The sequence below is a fragment of the Bactrocera dorsalis genome, chromosome 5, assembly GCF_023373825.1.
Source record: "Bactrocera dorsalis isolate Fly_Bdor chromosome 5, ASM2337382v1, whole genome shotgun sequence".
In the NCBI taxonomy this organism is placed as follows: domain Eukaryota; kingdom Metazoa; phylum Arthropoda; class Insecta; order Diptera; family Tephritidae; genus Bactrocera; species Bactrocera dorsalis.
This window is the reverse complement of record NC_064307.1, coordinates 31,981,157-32,007,967: the sequence shown is the minus strand read 5'-3', so window position 1 is coordinate 32,007,967 and position 26,811 is coordinate 31,981,157. Positions and strand designations below refer to the sequence as shown.

General features: G+C 37.2%; 2 protein-coding genes and 1 long non-coding RNA gene across 3 annotated transcripts in view; 2 read left to right on the top strand and 1 right to left on the bottom strand.

Moving 5' to 3' along the window:
• LOC125778775 (uncharacterized) overlaps positions 1-26,811 on the bottom strand; it is a 118,495-nt gene that overhangs the window by 59,309 nt on the left and 32,375 nt on the right. The window lies entirely within an intron of this gene.
• Positions 4,450-5,662, top strand: LOC105224838 (cuticle protein 38). Its single transcript, XM_011203058.2, has 2 exons — positions 4,450-4,588; positions 4,857-5,662. Exons 1-2 carry the CDS (start codon positions 4,577-4,579, stop codon positions 5,277-5,279), a joined length of 435 nt encoding a protein of 144 aa, XP_011201360.2. The 5' UTR covers positions 4,450-4,576; the 3' UTR covers positions 5,280-5,662.
• On the top strand, positions 11,963-14,616 carry LOC105224837 (cuticle protein 64). The gene is made up of 2 exons (XM_011203057.4): positions 11,963-12,108; positions 13,814-14,616. Exons 1-2 carry the CDS (start codon positions 12,097-12,099, stop codon positions 14,195-14,197), a joined length of 396 nt encoding a protein of 131 aa, XP_011201359.2. The 5' UTR covers positions 11,963-12,096; the 3' UTR covers positions 14,198-14,616.

Here is a 26,811-nt window from a genome sequence, read left to right as displayed (position 1 = left end):
ATATACCGAGTTTTTTATTTAGACTAAGTTGATCTACATATTTAAAAGCTTATGTCAAATACTTTCTATCCTATCAAATCAGATCAAACGGTATTCAAATTGGAATTAATTTCAGTGAATGAGAGTTTTAGCCAAAGAATTCTTCAAATAACAATAATAATCTCTTTTCAGCTCGTCAGGCTTTTTTGCGTAATACCCGTTTTCTCTAATTCCATTTGAAAGAAAAGCTGTTTTAAATTTCTACAGTGCTCTTCATTTTATATACGCATACACTTCCAAAAATATCCAAAGGTAAGCGCCAATATTTCGAGCCATATCGGGCTCGGGTCTCTATTTCTTTTTTCAATTGGTATCTTCTGGTTATCATTTTTTCGATTATCACTATCTTTGGAATGCTTTTGGTAATGAATTCATATGAATGAATGCTTATAACTGGTGATCGGATAACTTAAGTAGAGATACTTTTACAATAATGATCTTCTTCCAGCTGTCATGTTATTTTTGTTTCGGTATTGTTTGGCATTTCATTATAGAAAGACATACACCTAAACAACAATGAAAATTAACATTCCAATAAGAATGTGTGAATGTATGACTAACAGAATTGGCCTACTGTGCGTACTATTCCCAATACCATTACCCATCTTGAGACATAGCATTCATTATTGGATAATATGAGGTATGTTCAAAAAGTATAGCGAATTTTGTGTTTATTCAAACATTATTTATTTATTCATGAATATCTATTTTGTCCCCTTTAAAGTAATCCCCATGAGATATTATACTCGTACCCTTGTGCCAACGGTTTTTCCAATCTTCGAAGCACTTCAAAAAATCATTTTTTTTTTTTTATTTTCTGCAGCTCCTCCTTCGATGCCGTCTTTATCTCGTCAAGAGAAGCGTAACGTCGTCCTTCCATGGGCCTCTTCAGTTTAGGGAACAAGAAAAAGTCACAGGGGGCCAGATCTGGGGAATACGGTGGCTGCGGCATTATTAGTGTGTCATTAGTGTGTTGCACAAGAAACGATGTGTGAGCAGGGGCGTTATCGTGGTGCAAAAGCAAATTTTTGTTCTTCCACAAATCCGGGCGTTTCTGGCGGATTGCCTCGCGCAAATTGCGCATAACTTACAGGTAATATTCCTTATTGGCCGTTCTTCCCTGTGGCAAGAACTCATGATGCACCACGCCCCTGGAATCGAAGAAAACTGTCAGCAAACTGTCGCGATACTTTTTGAACATACCTCGTATTTAACCGAATAGACCACATTCAGCATGCAGTGAAGAAAATATAGCAGCCGTAACGTGCAAAAATCAGCTTGTGCAAGAACTGAAGGCGCTCAACGTTCCCGAGTGACGTCGCTTCGCTTTATGGGCTTTGGAAAAGTTCGAGCTAAATTTTGTGCAGCGATGAGGCTCTTTCTGGCTCAATGGGTATGTAAACAAGCAAAATTAAAATCTAAAGAGACTCAAAAGCTATAATTTCATCTAGAAAAAAAAAAGGTTGGGTGTGGTTCGTGGGCCGGTGGTCCATATTTCTGCAAAAATGATGCCGGTGAGAACGTAACTATCAATGGCGACCGTTATCGCGCCATGATAACCGACTATTTGTTGCCTGAAATTGAAATTCGTCTTCTCGGCGGCATTTTGTGTCAACAAGATGGCGCCACTTTCCACATATTTGCTCAGTCAATGCATTTATTGGGAAACCACTTTGGTGAGCAGATAATTTCTCGCTTTGGGTCAGTTAATAGGCTACTAAGATCGCGTAATATTACACCGTTAGGCTTTTTCTTGTGGGGATATCATGCCTGGGAGCAAAACTTCACAAGTGTCATTAGCCACTTACCAGTCGAAATGCTCGAACGAGTCATTGAAAAATGGACTCAACGGATGGACCATCTAAGACTGTTTCTTCAAAAAAGTACGGAACCTCGAAATGGATCAGCCTTTATAACGGGTGATTTTTTTGAGGTTAGGATTTTCATGCATTAGTATTTGACAGATCACGTGGGATTTCAGACATGGTGTCAAAGAGAAAGATGCTCAGTATGCTTTGACATTTCATCATGAATAGACTTACTAACGAGCAACGCTTGCAAATCATTGAATTTTATTACCAAAATCAGTGTTCGGTTCGAAATGTGAAAATCCGCTTTTTTATCGACAAATTTTGTTCAGCGATGAGGCTCATTTCTGGTTGAATGGCTACGTAAATAAGCAAAATTGCCGCATTTGGGGTGAAGAGCAACCAGAAGCCGTTCAAGAACTGCCCATGCATCCCGAAAAATGCACTGTTTGGTGTGGTTTGTACGCTGGTGGAATCATTGGACCGTATTTTTTCAAAGATGCTGTTGGACGCAACGTTACGGTGAATGGCGATCGCTATTGTTCGATGCTAACAAACTTTTTGTTGCCAAAAATGGAAGAACTGAACTTGGTTGACATGTGGTTTCAACAAGATGGCGCTACATGCCACACAGCTCGCGATTCTATGGCCATTTTGAGGGAAAACTTCGGACAACAATTCATCTCAAGAAATGGACCCGTAAGTTGGCCACCAAGATCATGCGATTTAACGCCTTTAGACTATTTTTTGTGGGGCTACGTCAAGTCTAAAGTCTACAGAAATAAGCCAGCAACTATTCCAGCTTTGGAAGACAACATTTCCGAAGAAATTCGGGCTATTCCGGCCGAAATGCTCGAAAAAGTTGCCCAAAATTGGACTTTCCGAATGGACCACCTAAGACGCAGCCGCGGTCAACATTTAAATGAAATTATCTTCAAAAAGTAAATGTCATGAACCAATCTAACGTTTCAAATAAAGAACCGATGAGATTTTGCAAATTTTATGCATTTTTTTTTTTAAAAAAAGTTATCAAGCTCTTAAAAAATCACCCTATATCTTAGTGTTTAAGAAATTTTAAGATTTGCGTAAAAAATGTGAGTTTTCTATAATTATTGGAATATAAGATCCTCCTGATTAAAATCGAGTATATATGTATGAATATGCCTAAATACAAAGCTTTTTAATTCATATACTTCAATGGTGAATGTTGTCTGTTGCAAGCAGACTTAAACGTTTTGGTTGCTTGTTGTGATAAAAATGTTTTTGGAGCAAGAAACTTGTTGATTTGAGAACCTTAATTTTAGTCTTCATATGGAACCATGGTTTTGAAAAAAAAAGTTGTTGTTAGTTCTATTAAACTCTGATCTCCTTTGGTTTGGCCTATATTGAAATATGGCTCTGTGATAAGGAATTCTATGTTAAGTCTACCTCCATAAACTAGTCGTTTAAAACTTAGAAATCTATCTATACCTACTAGTCAGAGGAATATACTTCATATACATAATATATATTTAATTATTAATTATTTAACAGTATTTATTTCGTCGCCTTCAAAGTAATTTTGTTGATGACATTCAGATCTATCAGCGAATTTTGTTTTATATCTTTGATCGACTGAAAATGGGTTTCCCGGAGCGAAAATTTCCGTTTGGGTAACCAGAAAAAATCACAAAAAGCTAAATCTAGTGAATAGTTGATCGATGGCATTCATTGCGCTTTTGTCCTTAAATCCGATAACAATCTTGGTTCGATGCGATGGTGCATTATCATCGTGAATAGTCCATGAATTGTTCTTTCACAATTCCGACCCTTTTTATTGGGATCGGATTCGCATTATCGAATTTTTATCCACTGTAAAAATCACAATGCATTGCTGATACATATGTACCGTGTAAGTTATGTAAAGTAATTCACTAGTCGTTTTTGTGTTCTCTGCTGAAAGAGATTATTTTTGGAAAATACTTTTTGATCAGAATAAACAGATTCGTACCAATATATTTACTCGATTATGAACGCAATGTCATATGTAGATAGTTAATCACCAAAAATATTAGTAGATGTTTTCCGCAAAATGACAAACAATCTTCGTTGTTTAAAACTAAGTCATTCAAACCGCTATTAACGCAATTGTCCGACTATTAAAACCGCAATGAATGAAACCAATAAAATTACCATCACAAATAGAGCAGCGACTATGTTCGCCACTAAACCGCTTCGACGCCAACTGACCGGCAGAGGGCATTTGTCTTTAGAGATTATGTTGCTGACTGTTGTTGTATCAAATAAAAAAGCGCGGTGAGCGTTTTAAACGCATGCGTACGGTTCTATCCGGCCTTTTGACTTTTACTTTGCTTTTGATTTTCATGCAACCCCTCGCTCTCGCACTAAGCACGAGCATGTGCATCAGCTGACCCGTTTGAGAGTCGGTGCTCGTTGTTGGCGTGCCCGCGTGGTGTTTTTAGGCCTGCGTCGAAGATCTTATTTGATTGGCTTTGACGCTCACCTGACTTGCCTCTCGCGCTTTGTTTGGGAGTTTGCTTTTATTTGCTTTTGCTTTTCATACGTCAATTTTACTTTTGTGTTGCATTTCAGCTGGCCTGGCTTTAAGAATTTTTCTGATTTTTGTGTATAAATATCTGTTACAGTTGCTGATTGGAGGCATAACAACATTTGCTGTTAACATTGGTCTTACATTCTAAAAACTCAAAAAAACCTCAACTCAAAACAAAATGTTCAAATTGGTAAGCAGCACAAGGATAACGAAGGATTTAATTGCTATAATTCCTCTAAGAAATCAGTGAATATTGCAGTGACTTAATTAAAGTGAATTAAGTGTGAATAGTGTCAATAATAAGTAGTTCAAAACTACATATTTTTTTGAAAAATTAATTGATTTAACAGAAAAATACTAGAATTAATGGAGAATTAACTGTTTAGTCAAAATTAATTCAATTACTTTCGATAATAATAATTTTATTTACTAAATTAATAATTTTTAACAATTTCCAGATCGTTACTCTATCTGTACTCTGCGCCGTTGCCTCCGCCGGCTACATTGGTGGCTATGGACTCGGCGGTCTTAGCGGCCATGGTGGTCTAGGCTATGGTTTGGGTTATAGCGGCTACAGTGGCATTGTTGCACCAGCTTACCATGCACCCGCCATTGTGGCACCCGCACCAATTGTGAAGACCTACAGCGCGCCCATCGTTGCCGCTCCAGTTGTGAAGACCATCGCACCATTGGCCACCTCATATGCCAACACCTACAAAGTGGCCACCAAGGCTATTCCTGTAGTGCATGCCGCCCCTGCTGTGGTGCACGCTGCACCAGCTGTTTACGCTGCACCCGCATACCAAACTTCCTCCACCTACCACGGTTCCTTGGGCGGTTACGGCTTGGACTACGGTTATGGTCATGGTCTATTGCATTAAGTGCACAACACAGGAGTGATATGGATTAAGGCGAACAAGGATATGAAAAAGGCAAATGAGCTTCCAGTCAAAATGCTATTGAAATTTGTTAAAGATATAGGTTAAATGATCGCTAAATGATCGAAACGTCGTACATAGTTATAGTTAAACATTCCACGCAACCCTGTTATCTTTCATAAAATCCTTGTCATCACGCATGAGTTTTGAGATAATTTATCGAGTGCGCGGGCTATTCATATCACGAGGATGGCGGCGACATAAACAGACGATTATTCGAGTGAGTGAGCAGATGGGAGATCAGCAACTTTGACTAAGTGCTTGTTTTTGTGTAGTCGAGTTCGAGTCTATTTTTTAAGTATTTTTAATAAATTTATACAACGAAATCTATTTTGTTTTAATTTTTCTTCTCTCCTTATTTTACCACACGTAATCCTGCCTTAGAATTTCAATAATTGTTTGAAAAATTAAACCACGGATCTTTTTTTTTGTAAGGTTCTACAAGGTTTGGTCAAAAATTTAGCTGAATTTTAATTTTTCTCAAAAAAAATTATTTATTCATCAATTTCTATCAATTTTGTCCTCTTCAAAGTAGTCACCCTCAGTTATAATACACTTCTGCCAGCGTTTTTTCCAATTCTCGTAGCAGTTTTTATATTCACCTTTTGGTATGTTCTTGACCTCTCTCATCAATTTTTTTTGGCTTTGGCTCTCATGGACTTTTCAATTGTTATGATTAGACTTTGCAACAGAAATTTTCGATGTCTTAACCATGATTTGTCACCAGTTATGACTCTTTTAAGCAAGTCTGAATCGCCGTTAACGTCATCCAACAAGTCCAGAGCGATGCTCATGCGACGGTTTTTTTTAGGCTAAATTCATCATTTATGAATGTTGTGAATATTGCGTTCTTGCCGTTTTATATGCAGGTAGCAACTCTGTTTTTTACGCAATACTTATTTCGTGGACTGTAGTTCAGAACTTCCACTAAACGCCACTACTATCGATTGAGTGTCTTCCAACTGACTTTACACCGTTAATGCCGATTAATATGTGTAAATTAAGCGGATACTTTTTTCTGAAACTAATGTTGTAGCTTAGACCTTGGTCTAAGCCTGTTTTGCCCAATATAGTGGCCGATTTTCTGGTCGATGTTTTCTCATGTACTGGATGAACTTCTGTATAACATATTTATGTATATATATGATCTCACCCATTTTAATTTCTTCTCAGCAAGTTTGTCAGATCCTTAGCAGTTTGGAAGATAAATACTTTGAATATAATACACGGCCAGAGGCAAATTCGCTAGAGAAACATTCCGTGAGATTAATGGTATTTTGGGGGATAGTACTCTATCACTTCAAACTGCGGGAGAATGGTTTCGACGATTCAGAGCAGGTGAAAACGACACCATGGATTAGCCACCCGGCGGAAGACCTTTGACGACGAATACCGATCAAATCATGGAAAACATCGTGTTAGACCGGCATGTGGCATCTCGTGACATCGCCCAGAAGATGGGAGTAAGTCACCAAACCATTTTAAACCATTTGCTGAAAACTGTATACCCAAAAAAGCTTGATGTTTGGGTGCCGCATGATTTGACGCAAAAAAAAACCTTCTGGACCGAATCAACGCCTGCGATATGCTGCTGAAACGGAACGAACTCGACCCATTTTTGAAGCGGATGGAGACGAAAAATGGATCACATACGACAATATCAAGGGAAAACGGTAGTGGTCGAAGGCCGGTGAATCGTCCCAAACAGTGGCCAAGCCGGAATTGACAGCCAGGAAGGTTTTGCTGTGTGTTTGATTGGATTGGAAGGGAAGGGAATCATCCACTATGAGCTGCTCCGACATGGTCAGACGCTTAATTCTACCATTTACTACGAACAATTGGACCGATTGAAGCAGGCGATCGACCAGCGACCACAATTGGCTAACAGGAAGGGTGTAGTGTTCCACCAGGACAACGCCAGACCATACACTTCGTTGATGAGTCCTCAGAGGCTACGAGAGCTCGGATGGGAGGTTTTATCGCATCCACCATATAGCCCAGACATAGCGCCAAGTGATTACCACCTGTTACTGTCCATGGCGTACGCCCTTGTTGATGGAAAGTTGAACTCAAAAGAGGCTTGTGAAAAGTGGCTATCCGAGTTCTTCGCAAATAAGGAGACTGGCTTCTACGAGGGGCATATTATGAAGTTGCCGTCTAGATGCAAATAGATTATCGAACGAAATGGCGCATGTTTGAACTAAATCCGATCACTGTAACACTTATTATAAAGCATTGAATAAAAAGCAAAAAAGCAGAAGAGAGGTATTCGACAACCTAATATGTACATATATATGCATATATAGTAAACGATCAGCCGGATAAGCTGAGTCGCTTTAGCGAAATTATCCATAAATTCTTGAGATATCATTCTACCATTTTTGCGCTTTTTTGCTATTCAAGAAATTATTCATTTATCAGATCTGCCGATTTCACACCACTGTAGCATATCTCTGCCGCACAAACTGGCCAATTAAAACCAAGTACTTATACGATAAACTTTTTACCATATTTGACAAAATATCTTCACAAAAAGTAGCCAGAATTTTAAAAAAATTAATCTCTTTTTTACATTTTCGTTAAGTGTAATATCTTAAAAATATTCTCTGAAAATTTCTCGTTGATCCGATAATTAGTTTTTGAGTTATTCGACAAATAACTAAGAGAGCTCGGGCACTCCAAAGCGCTAGTGTGATACTTTAAACGCGTTTTTCTCAAAACTATGTTTTTTGAACAGTAGATTTTAATGAAATTTATACAGCTTTTAGAATACATAATAAACTTGGGACTGATCGAAAGATTTTTTTTTTTTTAATTTGTAAAATAACGCGATTTAATAGAAAAAAATACTGAAAATTCTCGTGCCTCTGAGTATTCCTAACACCTTAAGACAACGGTACAATTTCTGAACATAGTGTTCAGATCAGATACTTTCTATTAATGTGATGCACCAGTGAAAGGTATTATAGTTTCTATGCAGCCGAGGTTAAATTTTTGCTAGTTTAATAAAATTTCAGTTACACTTCAATATTGGTTTTTTATCATTAATGTTGAAATGTATAAAATTATAAAGCTTTCAAACCAAGGGATTATACTACATAATTACTTAATATTCAATAATCGTAATAAAGCTTTCAAAAATTAATTATTTAATTTTTTAAATGCTAACATTCTTCAGTTACAGTTTAAACCGTTATACCTCTCAGTTAAATGAATGTACACTCATACGCTTACTACACAAGTACATACTCGTGTAACACACATGTACTAGTAACAAGCCAATATTGTTCAAAAAAGTTTTGATTTGCATTTAATTGTTTTGTAATTAAATCAATTAGAGTACACGAAAACACTCTGTTATTCAATTATTGCAAATCACAAAAGATATTAGATACATACATATATTAGATACGCACATCGATTGCGAATTGAATACAGAAATATCAAAGTTTTTTGCTCAAAAAAATTGTATCAAAAAAATATTACAATTCCAAAACGGTATTGCCAAAGTTGGAGCAATTGTACAGGCAGCAAGAAACCCATTTTTTCAAATACCTTAGGTCGTGAATATCGACGAATTGTTTTCTGTTTTTAGTAGCTGTGCGCACATATCAAAGGGGATTGTCTATTATGTGTAATGCAATTAGGAAATATTGATTATCATATATTGTATTTTCGTTAAAAGATTTCACGAAATGCTATTTAAATAGACTAAAGCTTCAAAATATTTGAAACCGTGGACAGATCACCACTCATATAAGCTATTATATCACTTATTTCGATTTCAGAATCGTTTTATAGACATTTTCTCAATTTAAAAAATCAAATTGAAATAATTGAAAGAATTTCAGGACCTCTACCATATATCATATGCCGGTTGGTCGACACAATTTTATATAATGAAGTGTTATGGTTTCAAGGTCAAAAAATTTGCTGTAGGCACTTTTCTTGGTATCGAAGAGGCCTTCAACAATGTACGGCCAGACCAATGTCTAAATACGTGGAAAAGTTTGTGGTGGTATCGAACTTCAAGCATCTCATATATAGTCTTCTTTGCTATAGAACGGCAAGCGAAGTGGGGTTTTCAAAACAACCCGAAAGGTTAATAGGACACCCTACAGAGTAGTGTTGTTTCTCCGCTGCTTAAGATGTGGAAAAACGCAGTAATCGAGTGGAAGCTGATGTGGTTGTTCTTATGATTTAAGATAGTCTCTAAACACAGTCTAAGAGTTACCTAAAGGGCACTTCAGCGTGGTATCGAGTTGGGCCGGTAGAAACGGCTTAAAAAACACTGAAATGGTGTTATTTACGAGGAGGTATTAGATCACAAACGTGCCTCTTCCCTCCTGCGGATGTTCGCGTCATCAACCTATAAGGGTAAGCCATAGATATAAAGCTTTCTTAGAGGCCAAATATTTAAGAATATACTCGCATGGATAGGGAGAAGATGCGCAGTAGAAGTTTTCATGACTGGGTCGAAGCTAGAAAGGAAGGTTGGAGGCTGAGTTTTCTGCAAGTAGCTCTCTGTCAATATTACCTTCAACTACCGAACCACTGTTGTGCTTTACGGGCAAAAGTGGCTACTAGAAAGTTGGCAGTAGACGTACTGCTACGAAGTGTAGCCTCTTTTAGGGTGGTAAGTATTCACACCAACTGTAGGGCGGCAATACTAGCGCTGAGCCGCAAACTGTGCGCTTGAACCTAGTCAAGGAATGTCTGTTCTAAGTAGAATTAGCATCAAGCTACTTCATCATCAGACTGGTTTGGGTCCCTGGTCACAGTAGAATCGCAGGCAATTGCAAAACCGATGAGCCAGCCAAATCCGAGTTGGATCTCCATTGACGCTTGGCGTTCTACCACTGGAGCAGTGAATCTCGCATGCACTTAACTGGCAACCTGCTTTTGTGCGACTGTGAGACCCTTCTGACCTAGAATAGAACTGAAGAGATCTACTGAACTATTTGACCAGAGCAAAGGTCATCTTGCCTCAATCGTATGAATTCTTATTATTATTATATTCTTATTCAATAAGCGTTCACGGGATAAGGCTCAAAATCTTGTCGGACACTAGTTGTCAAAGTTGTATGAAGGAGTATGAGGTGGAAACAACCAGGCACTGTCTCTACCAATGTACAGCCTTTACAAGACTGAGACCGAAACGTATCAGTAATCCTATTTTCGGCGAACCAATAGACATAGCTGAAACTGTTATTAGCCGTCTCAAAAAATTTTTAAAATCGTCTTGTCGATCTCTAAGGGTCTTATTAACCAGTTTTTAGAGATTTTGGTACCACTGCAGTTCGGCGTTCTAAGCTGTCTAAGTGAGATTCCGGTCGTGATCGACCTCTTAACCTAACCTAATCCAGATTCCATAGTTCTACAGTAAGTTGCAGCTCTTTATAGGTTTTCTGTTTTGTGGGTGTGGCAATGTTCTGAATTTCCAATCGTCTATATCGAATAAAAAATTTAGTTAGTTTTTGAAACTCCATGTAGTGAATTTCTCATTCTCTAAGGATGAACAATCGTAATAAGTCAAGAGTAGCCACGAGATATGAACCACAGCAAAAAGGCAACAGAATCAAAATTTTTATTTATTTTATTTTAGTAAAATGTAATTTATTGCAAAACTCAATTATATTGGAAATGATAGTTACGATGCCGTACTCTAAACGACTTTTCAAATAGATCATGCGAGAGCGTTATTAGGCCTCCATAAAATGGCATAAATAGAAAATAAAAACCTTACAGCATAACAAACTTGACATCACATGACCAGAGGACAAGCAGCAATTGAAAAACTAAGCAAACAAAAACTCAATTTATGCTCAAATGTAACATGAGCTTCATTGCATAATTAATGCAATGAGGTTATCTAAGCAATAATGTGAACTGTTATGTTAAAAAAAAAAAAAATAAATAAAAAATATAATAATAATAAAGCATGCCAAAATAACATATTGTTTTATTTCAGAATGCCGTGCGGGGTATATTTTAGGAAATACCTTCAAAAATTTCCGGTGCGAGAATGAAAAGTAAATATATCTTTTATTACTCGCCTTTGGCCACCAAACAAGGCATTTACTATCAAAAGACCAGGCGCTTCAAAGTCAAATCATCTAAATCGCTATTATTAACTCAATTGTCCACCTATTAAAGTCGCAATGAATGAAACCAATAAAATTACCATCACAAATGGAGCAGCGCTTATGATTGCCACCAACGAACGTCAACGCCGCGCGAGCGACTGCAAGCATGCCATATTCGATGCCGGCAATCACATTTATTACACACGCTGTTGAGCGTTTAGCTCAGAGCGCCTTGAGCGCATGCGCACGGTTCTATCCGGCCTTTCAATATTTATTTTGCTTTTGGCTTTCATGTTTTTGCAACCCCTCGCTCTCGCACTAAGCACGAGTATGCGCATCAGCTGACTCGTTTGAGCGTCAGTGTGTGTTGTTTACAGCGAGTCAGCGTGGCGTGCTGTGTTTGAGCTGTGCTTTGACGCTCACCTGAGTTGTCTCTCGCGCTTTGTTCGTCAGTTTGTCTTTACTGACTTTTGCTTTTCTTATGCCAATTTTACTTTTGTGTCGCAGCATTTTCGTCAGCGCGCTTTAAGAATTTTTCTGATTTTCGCGTATAAATAACTGCCACAGTCGCTGTTTGAAGGCATAACAACATTTGCGGTTAACAATATCTAGTGGTAGTTGTACCTGAAAGGCTTGCATTCTAAAATCGTAGGAAAAACTCAACTCAATACAAAATGTTCAAACTGGTAAGCAGCTGAAGGATATTCAAGGATATGCAAGGAATAGTGATTTTTGATTTTGTGTGTGCTGGAAAAATATATTTGTGATGTTTTGTGTTAAAGAAGAAAATTTGTGAAGTGTTTTGAGTTGTATGGGCTTTAAACGGATACGATTTTTTTTATTTTTTTCTTAAAAAAAAACTATTATATCGAAAAAACTGCTATACTATATTCAGCATTATTTTATACATGCTTAAAGAATACACAGTTATATTTTTGAAAAAAAAATTAAAATTCATTTAAAACCAGGTCCTCCACTTCTGCAGTGATTCCGGCCTTCTCCGTGGATAAATCCCAGAAGCAAAAAATTCTCATTAAACTAGAAGATATTCTTCGTACAAAAATCAACAATAAAAAATATTCAGAAATTATTAATTTACTTTGAAGCCGTTTAAAATTAATTTTACCCCGAATATTGATTTTTTGTGGTCTGCCAAAATTCGATTTTCCATCACCAATAGCTCATTGTATATGAAAGTTATGAAGAACACAGAAAAAAATGTTATTACGATCAGATTTTCTCTTTTCCGAGCGGCCACTCTCTAAATGACTGTAACCCAAAAACTATTTGAGATATCGTTTTGAAATTTTAGTATGATATTTTCAAGGGTATAAGCTATAGAAATAGATATGGATTTACTAGTTGTGCTCCTTAAATCAATTCTTAAAATTTTTTAAGGGATTACATGGGTTTCCTCCGGTAAAAAGCAGCCTATTTTCAACAATTTTTTCATATAAAAATGAAAAATTTTATTAGAATTTTTTTCTGTTAAAAACATACATTTTTAGCAAAGAGATTCTAAAATTTTTGGAAAAAAAATATTTTTAAACTCAGCCATTGTGACGCCATTTCCGGTGACCCCTCGGAAAAAAGACGCGCCGTGTTGGCAGGATACCTCCTTACAGGATCATCTAAAGTGAAAAAATACGTATTTTAGTTAAAACCTTAAATCAAAAAGAATGACGAAGGAAAAAGCCGAAAAATGGATTTTCACCAGACATTTTTACAAAAAAATTAAAATTGCTTTGAAAATTTTGTGACATTTTGTTTTAAGTTGTAATCAAAAATATCCTTCGTCCAAGTCTTTTGGACTATCCTAAAGTCCTATGCAAAATTTTGTGACGATCGGTAGAGTAGTTCTCGAGAAACCTTGCCAACCGACTTCAAAAACGCAGTTTCGAGAAAAAGAAGTTTAAGGACGGCGCACTTAGCCTAGCTAGCCTCGAGCGGCCAAGTTTTCATGGCTATGTCTCCGAAACTATTATTGGCATTAACTTGAAAATTTAGGATAATATGGTAGAACTTTGGTAGAATATAAAAGGACAATAAAAAAATCTATTTTTTGAGACCCGTAAACCCTTGTAACCCCTTAAAATTAAATCTAAATATTTTCTTTTAAATAATCATTCGGATTAAAAGTTGTTAGACTATACTAAACGGAAAAGTTTTGTTACAGATCAAAAATATTAAGAAGAGATCTTAAAAAAGTTCATTAAAATTGAATAAATACAACATTACTGAAACTTTAGTTAGTAATTTTAAGTAACATCTTTTTTAATATTATTTTTATAATCCTTATCTGCATTTAAAACAACAACATTTTTTAACAAAATTTTTTGTGTAAAAATTTCATTTAAAAAATACTAAAACTGTAATTTTAACAATTTCCAGATCGTCACCCTATCAGCACTCTGCGCCGTTGCCTCCGCCGGCTACCTTGGTGGCTATGGACTCGGCGGTCTTAGCGGACATGGTGGTCTAGGCTATGGTTTGGGTTATAGCGGCTACAGTGGCATTGTGGCACCAGCATATCATGCACCCGCCATTGTGGCACCCGCACCAATTGTGAAGACCTACAGCGCGCCCATCGTCGCCGCTCCAGTGGTGAAGACCATCGCACCATTGGCCACCTCATATGCCAACACCTACAAAGTGGCCACCAAGGCTATTCCTGTAGTGCATGCTGCGCCAGCTGTTTATGCCGCACCTGCCTACCACGGTTCATTGGGTGGTTATGGTCTGAACTATGGTTATGGTCATGGTTTGTTGCATTAAGGAGTACATTTGAAGAGAAAATGGTGAAATAATCGTGTGGACAAGGATATGACAACGGCTAATGACTAATTCAACGTTAATAAAACATAAAACTAATGGCAGCACAAGTAGGTGTGCGGTGCGTGCTGTTGAGCTTTGTAATGTAAGAAAACATTTTCTGATTTTGCCAGCAGCGCAAATTCTTTGAGAGAGACTGGAGTGAGTAAATAATGCAGACTATTCATAAAAATAAGAACGGCGACCACTTAATTGGTAGCCACTTTTGTAGTGAGTGAGCAGAGCTGAGCAGAAACTACTTAACTGCCAACAACCAACGAGTATTCTTTTCCGCAGAGGTTTTGTTTGTTTGTTTCGTGTGTTTAATTTGGAGTCTAATTTTTAAGTATTTTTGTAATAAATTGTTGAAACGAAATCGAAAATTTGTTTAACTACCCAATAGTACTAACCGAAACTGCCTTTCAATGAAATCGAGCGGAGAAGCGCATTTCAGCAAACAATAAATCATTTCGCATTCAAGCATAGTTCCGTTTCTACAACAACATTTAACCAAAGTAAATAGAAGGCGGTCTCAAACAAAAGACTTTAGCTACGAACCTCTAACTCCACGCCACACGCCACTTAAATTTGCATTACTCGGTCCAATAATTCTTTGCTATGCGTAGGAAAGTCCATCGGTTTCACCGCCAATAAATTATATGAACCGAAGAATTGCACAATCGGCAGTTGCAGCACTGCTTTATTAATGGTTTTTTTGAGCTCTTTCAAAAATCAAATCAAACGTTAACGGCCTATACGCCGTTTATTAAGCAGCTAATTTATTAGCCAGCTGTGCCCCCAATTGTGGCATTTAGCGCTGCTTTAATCAGCGTTTGATTCTTGCACCCACACCGCCTACTTATCAATGCAGCAACAACAAGTTACAATTTATGAGCATAAATATGTTTGTTTTTGTTGTTATATTGTTGCGCACTGTCTGCCGCATGTCTGCATTGCACTGTTGCATATCATCAACTCGCAATCGCTGCCACTAAACAATGCCACCATTCATGCAACAAAGGTAAATGCAGTCAACATGTTGTGGGTGCTGGCGGTGTATGGAGATTTCCCAAAGAAAAACATTTTTTCATCTGTCACAACTGTAATTTACATAAAGCAACGACCTTGATTCGCACAATTAGCTTCTGAGACAAGATGTTGTTTTTTTTGCTTTGGCTAATCGGTGAAGTAGATTGGTTAAATTTGCTTAGATAAAAGAGACAATAAAAGTCGTGCTTCGGCGATTTCTAGCCTTTGCACTTTTACTTTTTAAAACAGTTAGTTGGTGACCGCCAACTGATCGCTTGTTTTCAAGAACTACTATTGTTTGTGGACTGTCACGAAATCCAAGTAAGAAAATTTTTTAATCCGTCTTTATATATTTTGTATCAGAAATTATTTTCTTCTGTTGAAAAATATATAAATATTATATACTATATATGTGGTTATGACTTAACATTATTATTACACCCAGAACAGTGTGCCATGATGTTTGTAGCACCCAATGGAAACCACAGGGACCCTATACGAGTAAAGTGTATAAGTAAATGATCAGCGTGAGAGCTGAGTCGTTCCAGCCATATTCGACTGGCCGCTCTTCCGCATGTCCGTCCATCCGTACGACTATATATAATCAAACTATACCCAGTTTTTGAGGTATCGATCTGAAATTTTGCACCCGTCCTTTTCCCACCAATAAGCTGCTCATTTGTCGGAACGGCTGCTACTGCTGCCATGTCATGTTCGATATTCGTACGAAGTTCGTCAATCCTCGCTGGCTTGTTGGCACAGATCATACACTTGACTTAACCCCACAAGAAAAGGCTAAGGCCGTCAAATCGGACGACTCTGGCGGCCAATTGAGTGGGCCATGTCGTGAGATAACACGTTCATCAAATTTGGTTTTCAATAAATCGATTGTGACATTAGCTGTGTGCCTTGTGGCGCCGTTATGTTAGAATCACATATTGTCCAAGCCCATATCATCCAATTCGGGCCAAAAATATTCGGTTATCATTGAGCGATAGCGATTCCCATTCACACTAACGTGCCGGTCTTGATCATAATGGAAGAAGTAAGCGCAATGACGTCGCCGGCCCATAAATTGCATCAAACGCAATTTTTTCGGGATGCAATAGTGACTCATGGAGTACATGTGGATTGCTACTTGTCCAATAAGGCATATCTTGCTTATTGACGAAGCCATTTATCAAGAAAAGAGCCTCATCTCTGAACATGAATTTTTGATGAAAATACGAATCAATTTCAAGTTAATGCTCAGCTCAATTTATGAACATACGATGATTCTGATGGTCAAGTGGTTTCAGTTTTGAGTCAATTTGATCTTGTAAGGATGTAGGTCAAGATCTTTTCGCAAAATTCACCACAACGACGTCACAGAGATGCCCAACGCTTGAGAACGACGTGTGAGAGACTGATTTGGGTCTTTCTCAATTGATGCGCTAGCGGCAGCAATATTCTCGACACTTCTTTGTCTCACTGGTTCGGGAACATTTTCAAATTTTTCCACTAGGCGCTTAATTGTTGTTCTGACATAAGTTGAGGCCACAGATTGTGAATTTCGGTATTAAATTTTTATAATTTCGACTCGTTGTTGGATCGTATATCTTTCCATCTTTCCAAATGGCAAGCCATACTGAAGTACAATGTTAAAAAGAGCGTGAAGAATATGGCGTCGTTTGATGTCCCTATCAGTCTACTTTTGTAGCGTCCCTATTGAAAAACCCGAAGAGTCTATCTATCTCAATGGTTTTGGGACGAGGTATATTTTTCAAGCGATTCTGGAGGATAAAATATGGCAGTATAAAAATAAACCTGTAGTCTTCACATTACTTCCAAAGGTTTATCACTACCATGAAACCTAGTCGATTTTCCACTTTTATGGTACACATTGCCGGGTATAAATGGAATTCTCAAAACTCTAAAACTGTTTCTCGAGCTCCCAACTTAACCAGCAGGCCATTTGGAATTTTAAGTTCCGATATGCATATGCGATATATCGCAATTCAAAAGAAGTTTGGGTGAGTCATCTGTAGCGATCGCTTCGTTAACTCTATTTCAGAGTGTCGTGTCTTTCATAGATTGACAGTTGCCATCAAGGTAGCTGTATTTATTCACCGGAACGTCAGCAAAGTTCAACCGTAGTTGTACAGCTTTTAATTGAACACAATCCAATGACTGTACATGAGGTTATGATTTGTAGCTTCATTATGACCACCAATTATTTAAAGTTTTCATTGGATTGAGGGAAAACATCTTGGATGTCATATTGCCGCAATCGGTAGTAACCAAAGCGCTTTGTCGATGAAGGTCTACTGATTTGTAGTTAACAGCAAAAAACGGGATTCAACCACAATTTTAATTAATTTGACATCAGAGACCTGACAAAGATGTGAAAAAGAAAAAATGAACTATTATTTCACATAGGTGTTCTTCCTAAGGAAGGGATGGAGTTTACGATTGAAGTACTTTCCTTTGCAAAATACTCATAACACAATCCGTATTTCATAACAAATGAGAATAAATATTTATTTTCCATGAATAGAGACCAGGCTGGACAACATAATACAGGGTTTGTTCGGAAGTAATAGAACTGTGTCGATTTAAAAAAATTTATTGAACCAGTTGTTACAATTCTTTCAAAATAGGCTCCTTCTGCGACGATGCAGTGCTGTCAGCGTAATTTCCAAAAATTGAAGTCTCCGGAATAGCCTTGAGAGCCGAGGTGCATGCTGCTGGGATCCCCTTTGTCGTCTTAAAATGCCTGCTTTCATGGGCTTTTTCCGGCAAGGAAACACAAAAAAGGACAGGGACCACATTTGGGGTATAGGGCAACGTAGAGGTTCCATATTTTCAAATTTTCTTAACACACTTCCACTCGCCGCAATTTCTGGTCGTCAGTGAGCACTTTTGGGACCATCTTTGCGCACACCTTGCGCATGCTGAAGTGATCGGCCACAATGTCAATGGGTAGTTAAACAAATACTTAGTCGACGGTCTGAGTTCAAAACTTTGCGCACACGAATCCCAGCCCGGTCTTCATAGGCGGTAAAACTTTGCCGAAACGTTTCAATTAATGAAACAAGTTTATGGCGACGATTGCCTATCCCGTAGGAGAGTGCATGATTGATTTGAACGTTTCAAAGTGGTCGTGAGGACATAAATGACGATCAACATGTGGGCCAATCAAAATCCGTGATCACCGGAAATTCCATCGAAACTGTGCGTGAATTCATCAAAAATCAGCCGAAATCACCATTGAAATTCATGGAAATGGAATTGAACATCTCCAAAACATCGATTTATCGCATTTTGACCGAACATTTGGGCTTACGAAAGGTGTGTGCACGGTTTGTTCCGCACAAATTGACTGACGACCAAAAATTGCTCAGAATCCAACATTCGAAGGACGCTTGTGACCGATTATTTGATCAAAAATCACATTTAACCATTAACCACTCCCCGTATTCACCTGATATGGCACCATGCGACTTCTTCCTTTTCGAAAAATGCATTTGCTCGTGAAGGGAAAGCGTTATGCAGACATAAAGGCCATTCAAAAGGCTTGCACTGGCATACTGGCGGCCAACGAGCTAAAACACTCGTTCGACATGCTTTTGGACCGTGCAAAAAGCTGTATTGAAGTAGAAAGAGACTATTTTTAATAAAATATTGATTTTGCCGAAAACACCATTTGTTCTGTTTTTGTTTTTTTTTTAAGTCCTGTTTACTTTGGAATGCACCTATTATATGACGTATCGTCATCAGTGCAGAGTTTAAAGCGTTAGACTAAATTCAACTTTTAGCTCTTCTTACTTGTTAAATACTAAGTTTCCACAACACTTGAAAGTATTGCACTTCGGTTACACCCCTTTCTTGTATAAACATAATTTACAACTAAAACAGCAAATCTTACAGTCTGTATCATATATTTAGCAACAACTGTACATCGATCACTTCGTTCACACATACACATACAGTATGGTGGGTTGATGATCATGCTTAGTGTTAAATTATCAAGCGTCATCTAGCGGAAATAAATGAATTTAAGCTCTCATAAACTTCAACTTCAAAAATTTGGCATTATTACCTAAAGATGTCGCTCTGCTTACCAGCCCAGTTTCTGTTTAAGCTAGACATTTGCATTAATAAAATGCATAAGTCAAAATTTACTTAATAACTGCTGCAGCTGATTGCCACACAAGCGTTAAAACATGATTCAATAAATAAATGCATAATTCTCTTAATTCATTATCACTTCTGTAGCTTTTCAGCTACATAAGATTATTATGTGTTATTCATATACCCTGACCGAATGCTTACAATAACGTCATTGCACGCGTGCAATTTGTCATTTCTTCTCTTTGCATACAGCTTCGTATAATTCTCGCTATGCAAATGATTACGAGTCATCAATGAATGTAGCGAACAGCCAGAGTCTCAACTCTTGGGGTTCAAAAGGCTTGTAAAACGTAATGATTATAACGGTTTGTTGGAAATATATACATTATTAAATTAAGTTATTAAAGTCTTACTAATACTTACAAAGAAAATTTTTTTAACTAAATATATTTTCCTTGCTTGGAAAATTTCCTTAACGTTTGAGGAGTCAATAAGTGTAAACCAAAATCCCCTTAAGGCTGTCCAAATAATCAAATTGTGGTGGGATATATTGTTCATGGTCACAACTGTCAGTTTCTAGACCCTCCAGATTTAAATACAATACGTATACTAATAGTCCAGCCATTTAAGCTTAAATTAGGCAAGAATCTCGGAATTCAAGATACCCAGCGGTAAGTCTGTAAATACTTGTATATTGATTGGACTATAAAGAATAGAACATTTTCATCATTTTCAGATAGAGTGATTATTTTGAATTGAAATTTGATATACCATATGTATACCATATAAATATATACCGTATGTATATCATATACATATAAACCAGATACTTATTTTAAACATACCATATATATACCATATTGTTACCATATACATACCAGATATATACCACATTGCTACCACATACGAATACCTTTAAATATTGTTAAACTTTCGGTTGGTTGCCTAAATGAGATAACCCACCTGTTAAAACCCGATTCCTAATAAATAATAGATTTTATGAGAATCTGTCTATTAGATACCTGTATTATAATAAGAAAGCGGTTAGTCACAGTTTATCGAGAGGTGACCCCGACAGTGTGACATTGGTGTTAAATTGAATCAGTTTTTAGCTAAACAGACCATGACAGCAGATAGTCATAAAGTTTATTATGATAATTTTGGATCTGTGTAGAAAATATATTGCTAAAGAACATATCCACGATTGCCAGAAGAATTAAGAATGGAAAAGAGCTCGAAAATTTGTCCATTATAGACTATGTTGAGAACGTTTCCAAGCCTATCCCGCAAACTAAGAGAGGAGAATATCTCGTAAATAGGCGAGTTGTAGACGCTGTTGAGAGTATATGTGGAATCTATATAGAATTTAGAACTAGAAAGTCTAGGTGGAACCTACATAGAATCTACACCAAGAACGCTTCATTCCATTGAATCTCTGCTATTTTAGAAAACATAATTGTACCAATATCCTTCTCAAAATAATCTTTAATGATTTTCGTAAGCACACATTCAAGACTCGTAAGTACACATGCAAGCTTATAGCGATGTAAATTTCCACATCTCCAATGCATCCTCTTAGCCGGCTGCTGTGTCCATAAATGCATTCCGTTTGCGGTCAATGTCCGGCTTATTGCCCTTGAAGTAGTGTTAACAATGTAGCGCCCAACAACACGGCAGCTGAGGCACTGAATATTCAACAACGACCCAATGGTCGTTGCAAACAGAAAGTGAAAGGCGCGTGTGATCAATGAAAATGTGCGTTGCTTGCGATGGAGAGGATGGGGGGAAGGGACGCTCAGCAAATGCAGTTAAAAATGCAATATCCTTCAACTGTTGCCGGCGTCGACCATAGCCTTGTGCCGGACATTGCCCCTTTTGAGTTGATGTGTTGATTAACTGTTATTTATTTATTATCTCGCTGGAATAAAATTTCTTTTTATTGAATAAATATAAACAAGAGCCTTAATTTGTATTTTATCTGCGGTTGGTGGTATGAGCTACGACGCACTTACATGTACAAATGCACTGACATATACAGTGCCGATAAATGTTTACTTTGTAGTTGTTGTAAAAATGCAACAATTTCCGACTTTCCTTACATAGAATTGGTTTACAGCAATCTAATTTTATTTTTAAGTTGTTTTATTTATTTATTTAAATATGACCTGCAAATAAATTTACAGACAGACTAGGAAACTAAGGGAACTGGCTTTTAGACCTTCGTCCCTAGTTGCCTTAATATGGTAATAGGAATACATTTATTTACATTCTCTTATTTCAAGTCAATTCTGTATTAAATGTGCGAAGTTTGGCTTTGAAAAATCTGATCTGGATAATCCTACTTCGAAAAGCCAAGCGTTTACCAAACACTACGAGGGCTGCTATATATATTTCTGGCCTAATAATGAAAATAGGAATATTTATCAACGAAAATGGTTTTATTGTTTTTCAAAATATTCTCCATCAAGATTTATACACTTTAGCATGCGCTCAAACCAATTTCCGAAGCATTTTTTCCAGTCCGATTGAGACACCTCTAAAACATGGTTTTTGAATGCTTCAACAGCATCTTCTGGCGACGAAAATCGTTGACCACGCATTATTTTCTTGATGTGTGGAATAAAAAGAAGTCATTGGGTGCCAACTCAGGGCTGTACGGCAGATGACCCATCAATTCGACGTTTTGGCCGGTCAGAAAGGCGCTGGTTTGAGCCGATGTGTGAGAGCTCGCATTGTCATGGTGCACAATGATTCGTCTTCTTTTGTTCGTTTTTCGAATTTCTCCGAAGATTTCAGGCAAACAAATGTTGGTGTACCACTCAGAATTGACCGTCCTACGTTGCTCAAGTGGAACAGTCGCCACATGCCAGTTTTGCCGAAGAAACAGGTTTTGCCACGAACAACTTTCGTTAGATTTGGCTCGTCTTGGAAAGACCCACACGGTCGATTGCTGTTTTGTTTCGGGCTCATACGCATAGATCCATGATTCGTCACCTGTGACGATCTTGATAAACGTCTTTTTGAATCGCCGCGATCGTATTTTTTCAGCATTTCTTTACACCAATCCACACGAGGCTTTTTTTTGAGCGATTGTCAAATTGTGCGGGATCTAACGAAAACAAACCTTTTTTACGGCCAGGTGTTCATGCAATATCGAATGTATGTATGCTAATGGGAGAAATGCAGAGGCATGCCTCTATCGAAGGTATGTTACATGACAGTCTTGCATTATCAGTTCACGTACGGCATCGATGTTTTCTGGCACAACGGCTGTTTTTGGGCGACCTTCACGGAATTCGTCTTTGAGCGAGCGTCGGCCACGATTAAATTCGTTGTACCAGTTTTCACAGTGCTATAGGATGGTGCTTCATAACCATACAAAGATTTTAGTTCATCGAGATGAATTTTTTTAATTCCCTGTAAATAAAACAATTCGCTATTAAATGACAAAACGTTCTGAGTGATGTTATGCTGAAAAATGTCAAACTTTCCAATGGAAATGTCAGATTGCACCTGGCAACACTTAGTGTGCCTAGTCGAGAAATATATATAGCAGCCTATGTATCTCGCCATGATTACCGATGGAGTCAAAGGATTTATTGAGAGAACTCTTCGGTGAGCAAGTAATTTCACATTTTGGGTCGATCGAGTGGTCACCAAGAACGTGTGATAGCACACCACTAGACTTTTTTCTGTATGGATATGTAAGTCTAAAGTCTACAGCGGACAATCCCGCTACGATTCAAGCCTTGCAGCAAAATATCATGCGTGTTATTCATCGAAGGTTTGACTCAACGGATGGACTAAATGAGTCGTAGCCGCGACTAACATTTGAAAGAAATAGTTTTGAAAAATAAAATGTATCAAATATGGTGTTCTCGAAATGTGGTCGCTATCGATCCACAGTTTCCGTTTATGATTTTCACTGAACATTTATACTTCCTTCCTTCATTTAAATTGAATTTACACCGATGTATGCGTTAATTTTGAGATATCTGAACGAACTTGGGTAAGATTATCTTGCTTAGCAAGCCAGTGAGTGATGATAACGGTTCAAAACTTCGATAGATCTCATATACCAAACCATAACTTCACTCCTTAATTTTATATTATAATTTATTATAATAATCTCGTATCTAAGTGAATAATTATTTTTGTTTAATATGGATGTAAGTATTTAGTGATTTCGAAATATTTCATACATCTTTAATTCTCCGAAATTGCCAAGAGCCGATATTAGCATTTTCTTGCTTGTTTAAATTGGTTTCTTAACGCGTCACTTGAAAAAGGTCTCCTTCTCAAACGCGACTTTTTCCACAATCCACTCTCTCGTTAATTGCAACCTACGCACCAAATAAATAAAAGCCTTTCAGACAAACATACATACATACATAGTATATTTGTTGCGTTTTACTACGTTTCTTCGATATTCATAATAATTTCACGCAACCTACTTATTCTATTTAACTAACTCATCAATGTGTAATAAAATGTTAATTAGTTAATTTTTTTTGTTTTTGTTTTCGACTTGGTGTAAATCTAATCATTAGAATATTGGCTATGCGACGTACGCAATCTGTATAAATGCAACAAATCACAGCCGCATAATTAAAGTACACCATAATCAAAATAAAAGAGATTGTTTACATAAGTTTGACGTAGTCAAAATATCAAATGTCATTTCGTCGAATTTAAGTGAGCACGAGATTTTGTTCATTTGCGTGACGAATAATTGTGTTCGCACATTAAGGCTGGTCCATTTGTTTAATGAAGTTGAAACAAATATTAACTGCCTTCGATTCTTTAAAGATTGGAGAGTAGCGAATAGAACGCATTGGATGTTGAAACTTGCGGTGCAACCCTGCGCTAAAATGTCCACTGACGCAATCCAAAACGTGATGCGTTGCTTTCTTTGATGATGATGATGATGGATAATACTTTTATCCTCGATGAAAAATGTTTTAGTAACATTTTTTCTATCATCCATTATAATTGATTTCAAATCTTATGTTTTTGAGTGAAAGAAAGCTTAGAGATTTATATTTTATTTGTTTTTTGAGCCATTCACAATAATAAATCTGATCTAAAATATCCAAAAAAACAGTTTGGTAGCATTGAAGATGGCGTCTTCACTACTTTAATGAGGTATCCGTACACTCTCTTGTACGAATTCAACTCGATAACTTTGCTTTTGCTTTTACATGTTTTTTTTTTAACATGAGAGCAATAGAGAGCAGTGAAATAACAAATCGAAGACAGCTTTGTTTTCTTAACTAAGCATTATAATGATTCACTTAGTTTTAGACCATGATTTATATGTATTTATTTCCATCAAATATGTTTATATCAAGAAATTGTATTCACTTTTCAAACACCACCCTAGTGCAAATCATTTTGGCTGTATTTAAGTACAGCGATGTTCAATAAATTGGTAGTCAAACTGAAATTTAAAGTTATAAAAGACAGGAAATTACAGATGGAATTTACAAAAATAATTTTAGTTGAACGCTTAAGTTTTTCCTGTGATTGAAGTAAAACTACTTTTTTCAGTAGTCTTTTTTTGACAGATCACGCTCATCACTGTCATGTTATTTCTGTTCAGTATTTTTTTTTTTTGCATTTCATGGCTTCGCTCTATGGACTCGTGAAAAGTTCCAAAAAGAGACGACATTTTTGAGCCAAATTTTGTTCAATGAGGAGTCCCATTTCTGGCTCAATGGATTTGCAACAAGCAAAATTGCCGCATTCGGGACGATGAGCAACCAGATTGGCCACCAAGATCGTGTGATTTCACATCGTTTGATTTTTTTCTGTGGAACAAAGAATGTTCTTTCGAATTATAATAAACATTCCTCATTAAACTTTAAGTTTCTGTGTTTTTTCATAAAAAAAAAGTACGGAACCCCGAAATGTATCGGCCTTTATTCGTTTGTCATTAATAACAAAAAATATTTTTAATTAATGCATGACATCTGTGTTACTTTCAATTTTCTGTCAACTGTTTACTTTTTAGCTTCTTCGAAAATTTCAGAATTTTTGCGGTTTTCAGCGTTTGTATAGTATACACTTCATAGACGTATTTTTTATAGCATAAAAGGGTATACAACGAGGTTTGACAATTAAGTAATGAGACTTATTTTATTGCCGCGCTTATAGTAAACCTGTGACCTTGAAATTCGTCAATGTCGCCGTGTTGCAACTGATTTTGAGTCGATTACGGAGCCGCGGACATCCCAGTCGAACATTCCAGATATGTTACGAAGCATGGAACCCGCATGGAATCAGTCTCATTACTTAATTGTCATACCTTGTATACAAAGATCTTTTTCCATCGCTTTTTGATCAGTCAGCTTGTGTGGTAGCTACGCTTTGAGATTGTAGCAATGCCGGACCACTGCTGTATAATTCAAGCTGAGGTCTTTTCTGCGGCCAGAAGTGTCTTGGGAAGTAGAGCAAGAGTGGAAAGTGTTACCGGAAGCAAGAAACTTCACTTCTACTGCGTGCCAGGCCACAAAATCATCAAGGGCAATGTAATAGTGGACGAGGCTAACACCGGATAACGTGATCAACATTGGGTAACACATGCATTGTTTATACGACGATCTCGACAGAAGCATGATAAAGAAAATCAAAACCCCATGAAACTTGAGCCCAAAACTGCAAAAGACATGTGCAAAACGGTAGATTGGAAGTACACGAAATTCCTACTGGCACTCGATGGAAGAGACTGTAGGAAAGTGAAGGGAATACTAACAAACAATGAAGCATCTCTTGTGCAGTTGTTCTGCAAAGGCAAGACTACGCTACAGAGCCTGTTAAAATTCGCGTCAAGCGCAGGTATTCTAGAGGATGACTGCTCCTCTTGGACCTAGTAAGTGAACTCCATCTGGTATCGCAAAAGATCTATGCGTGGCTTATTGTCCTACGAGATTAACCAAATCTAAGCTATAAAATAAAATATCTTTCCATACAATGACTTGAATTAGATCGGTCAGTTTATATGGTAGCTATGTGATATGATGGTTGCCTGTTATCGGCGGTTCCGACAAATGAGCAGTTTCTTGATGAAAAAAGGACGTGTGCAAAGTTTTAGGTTGATAACTCCAAAACTGAGGGACTAGTACGCGTTTACACAGGAAGAACGGTGGACAAATGAACTTGGACGGAGGGGTAAATCAAGTCAGCTTATCACGCTGATCATTTATATAAGCACTTTACAGAGTCTTCAACGTAGTATATGTATTGGTGGTAACTCCCCTAAGGACCCAACATTATCAGCTTATTCACAGGCTAAATTGAGGCTCAATAGCTTCGAAATCAGGTTATATTAATTATCTTCTAATACTTACCGTACTTATATCTCATATCTGAAAATATATAAAAAAAAATAGTTTTTGCAGCAGACAAATAATTTTGAAGAATGCTACCGACTTTAT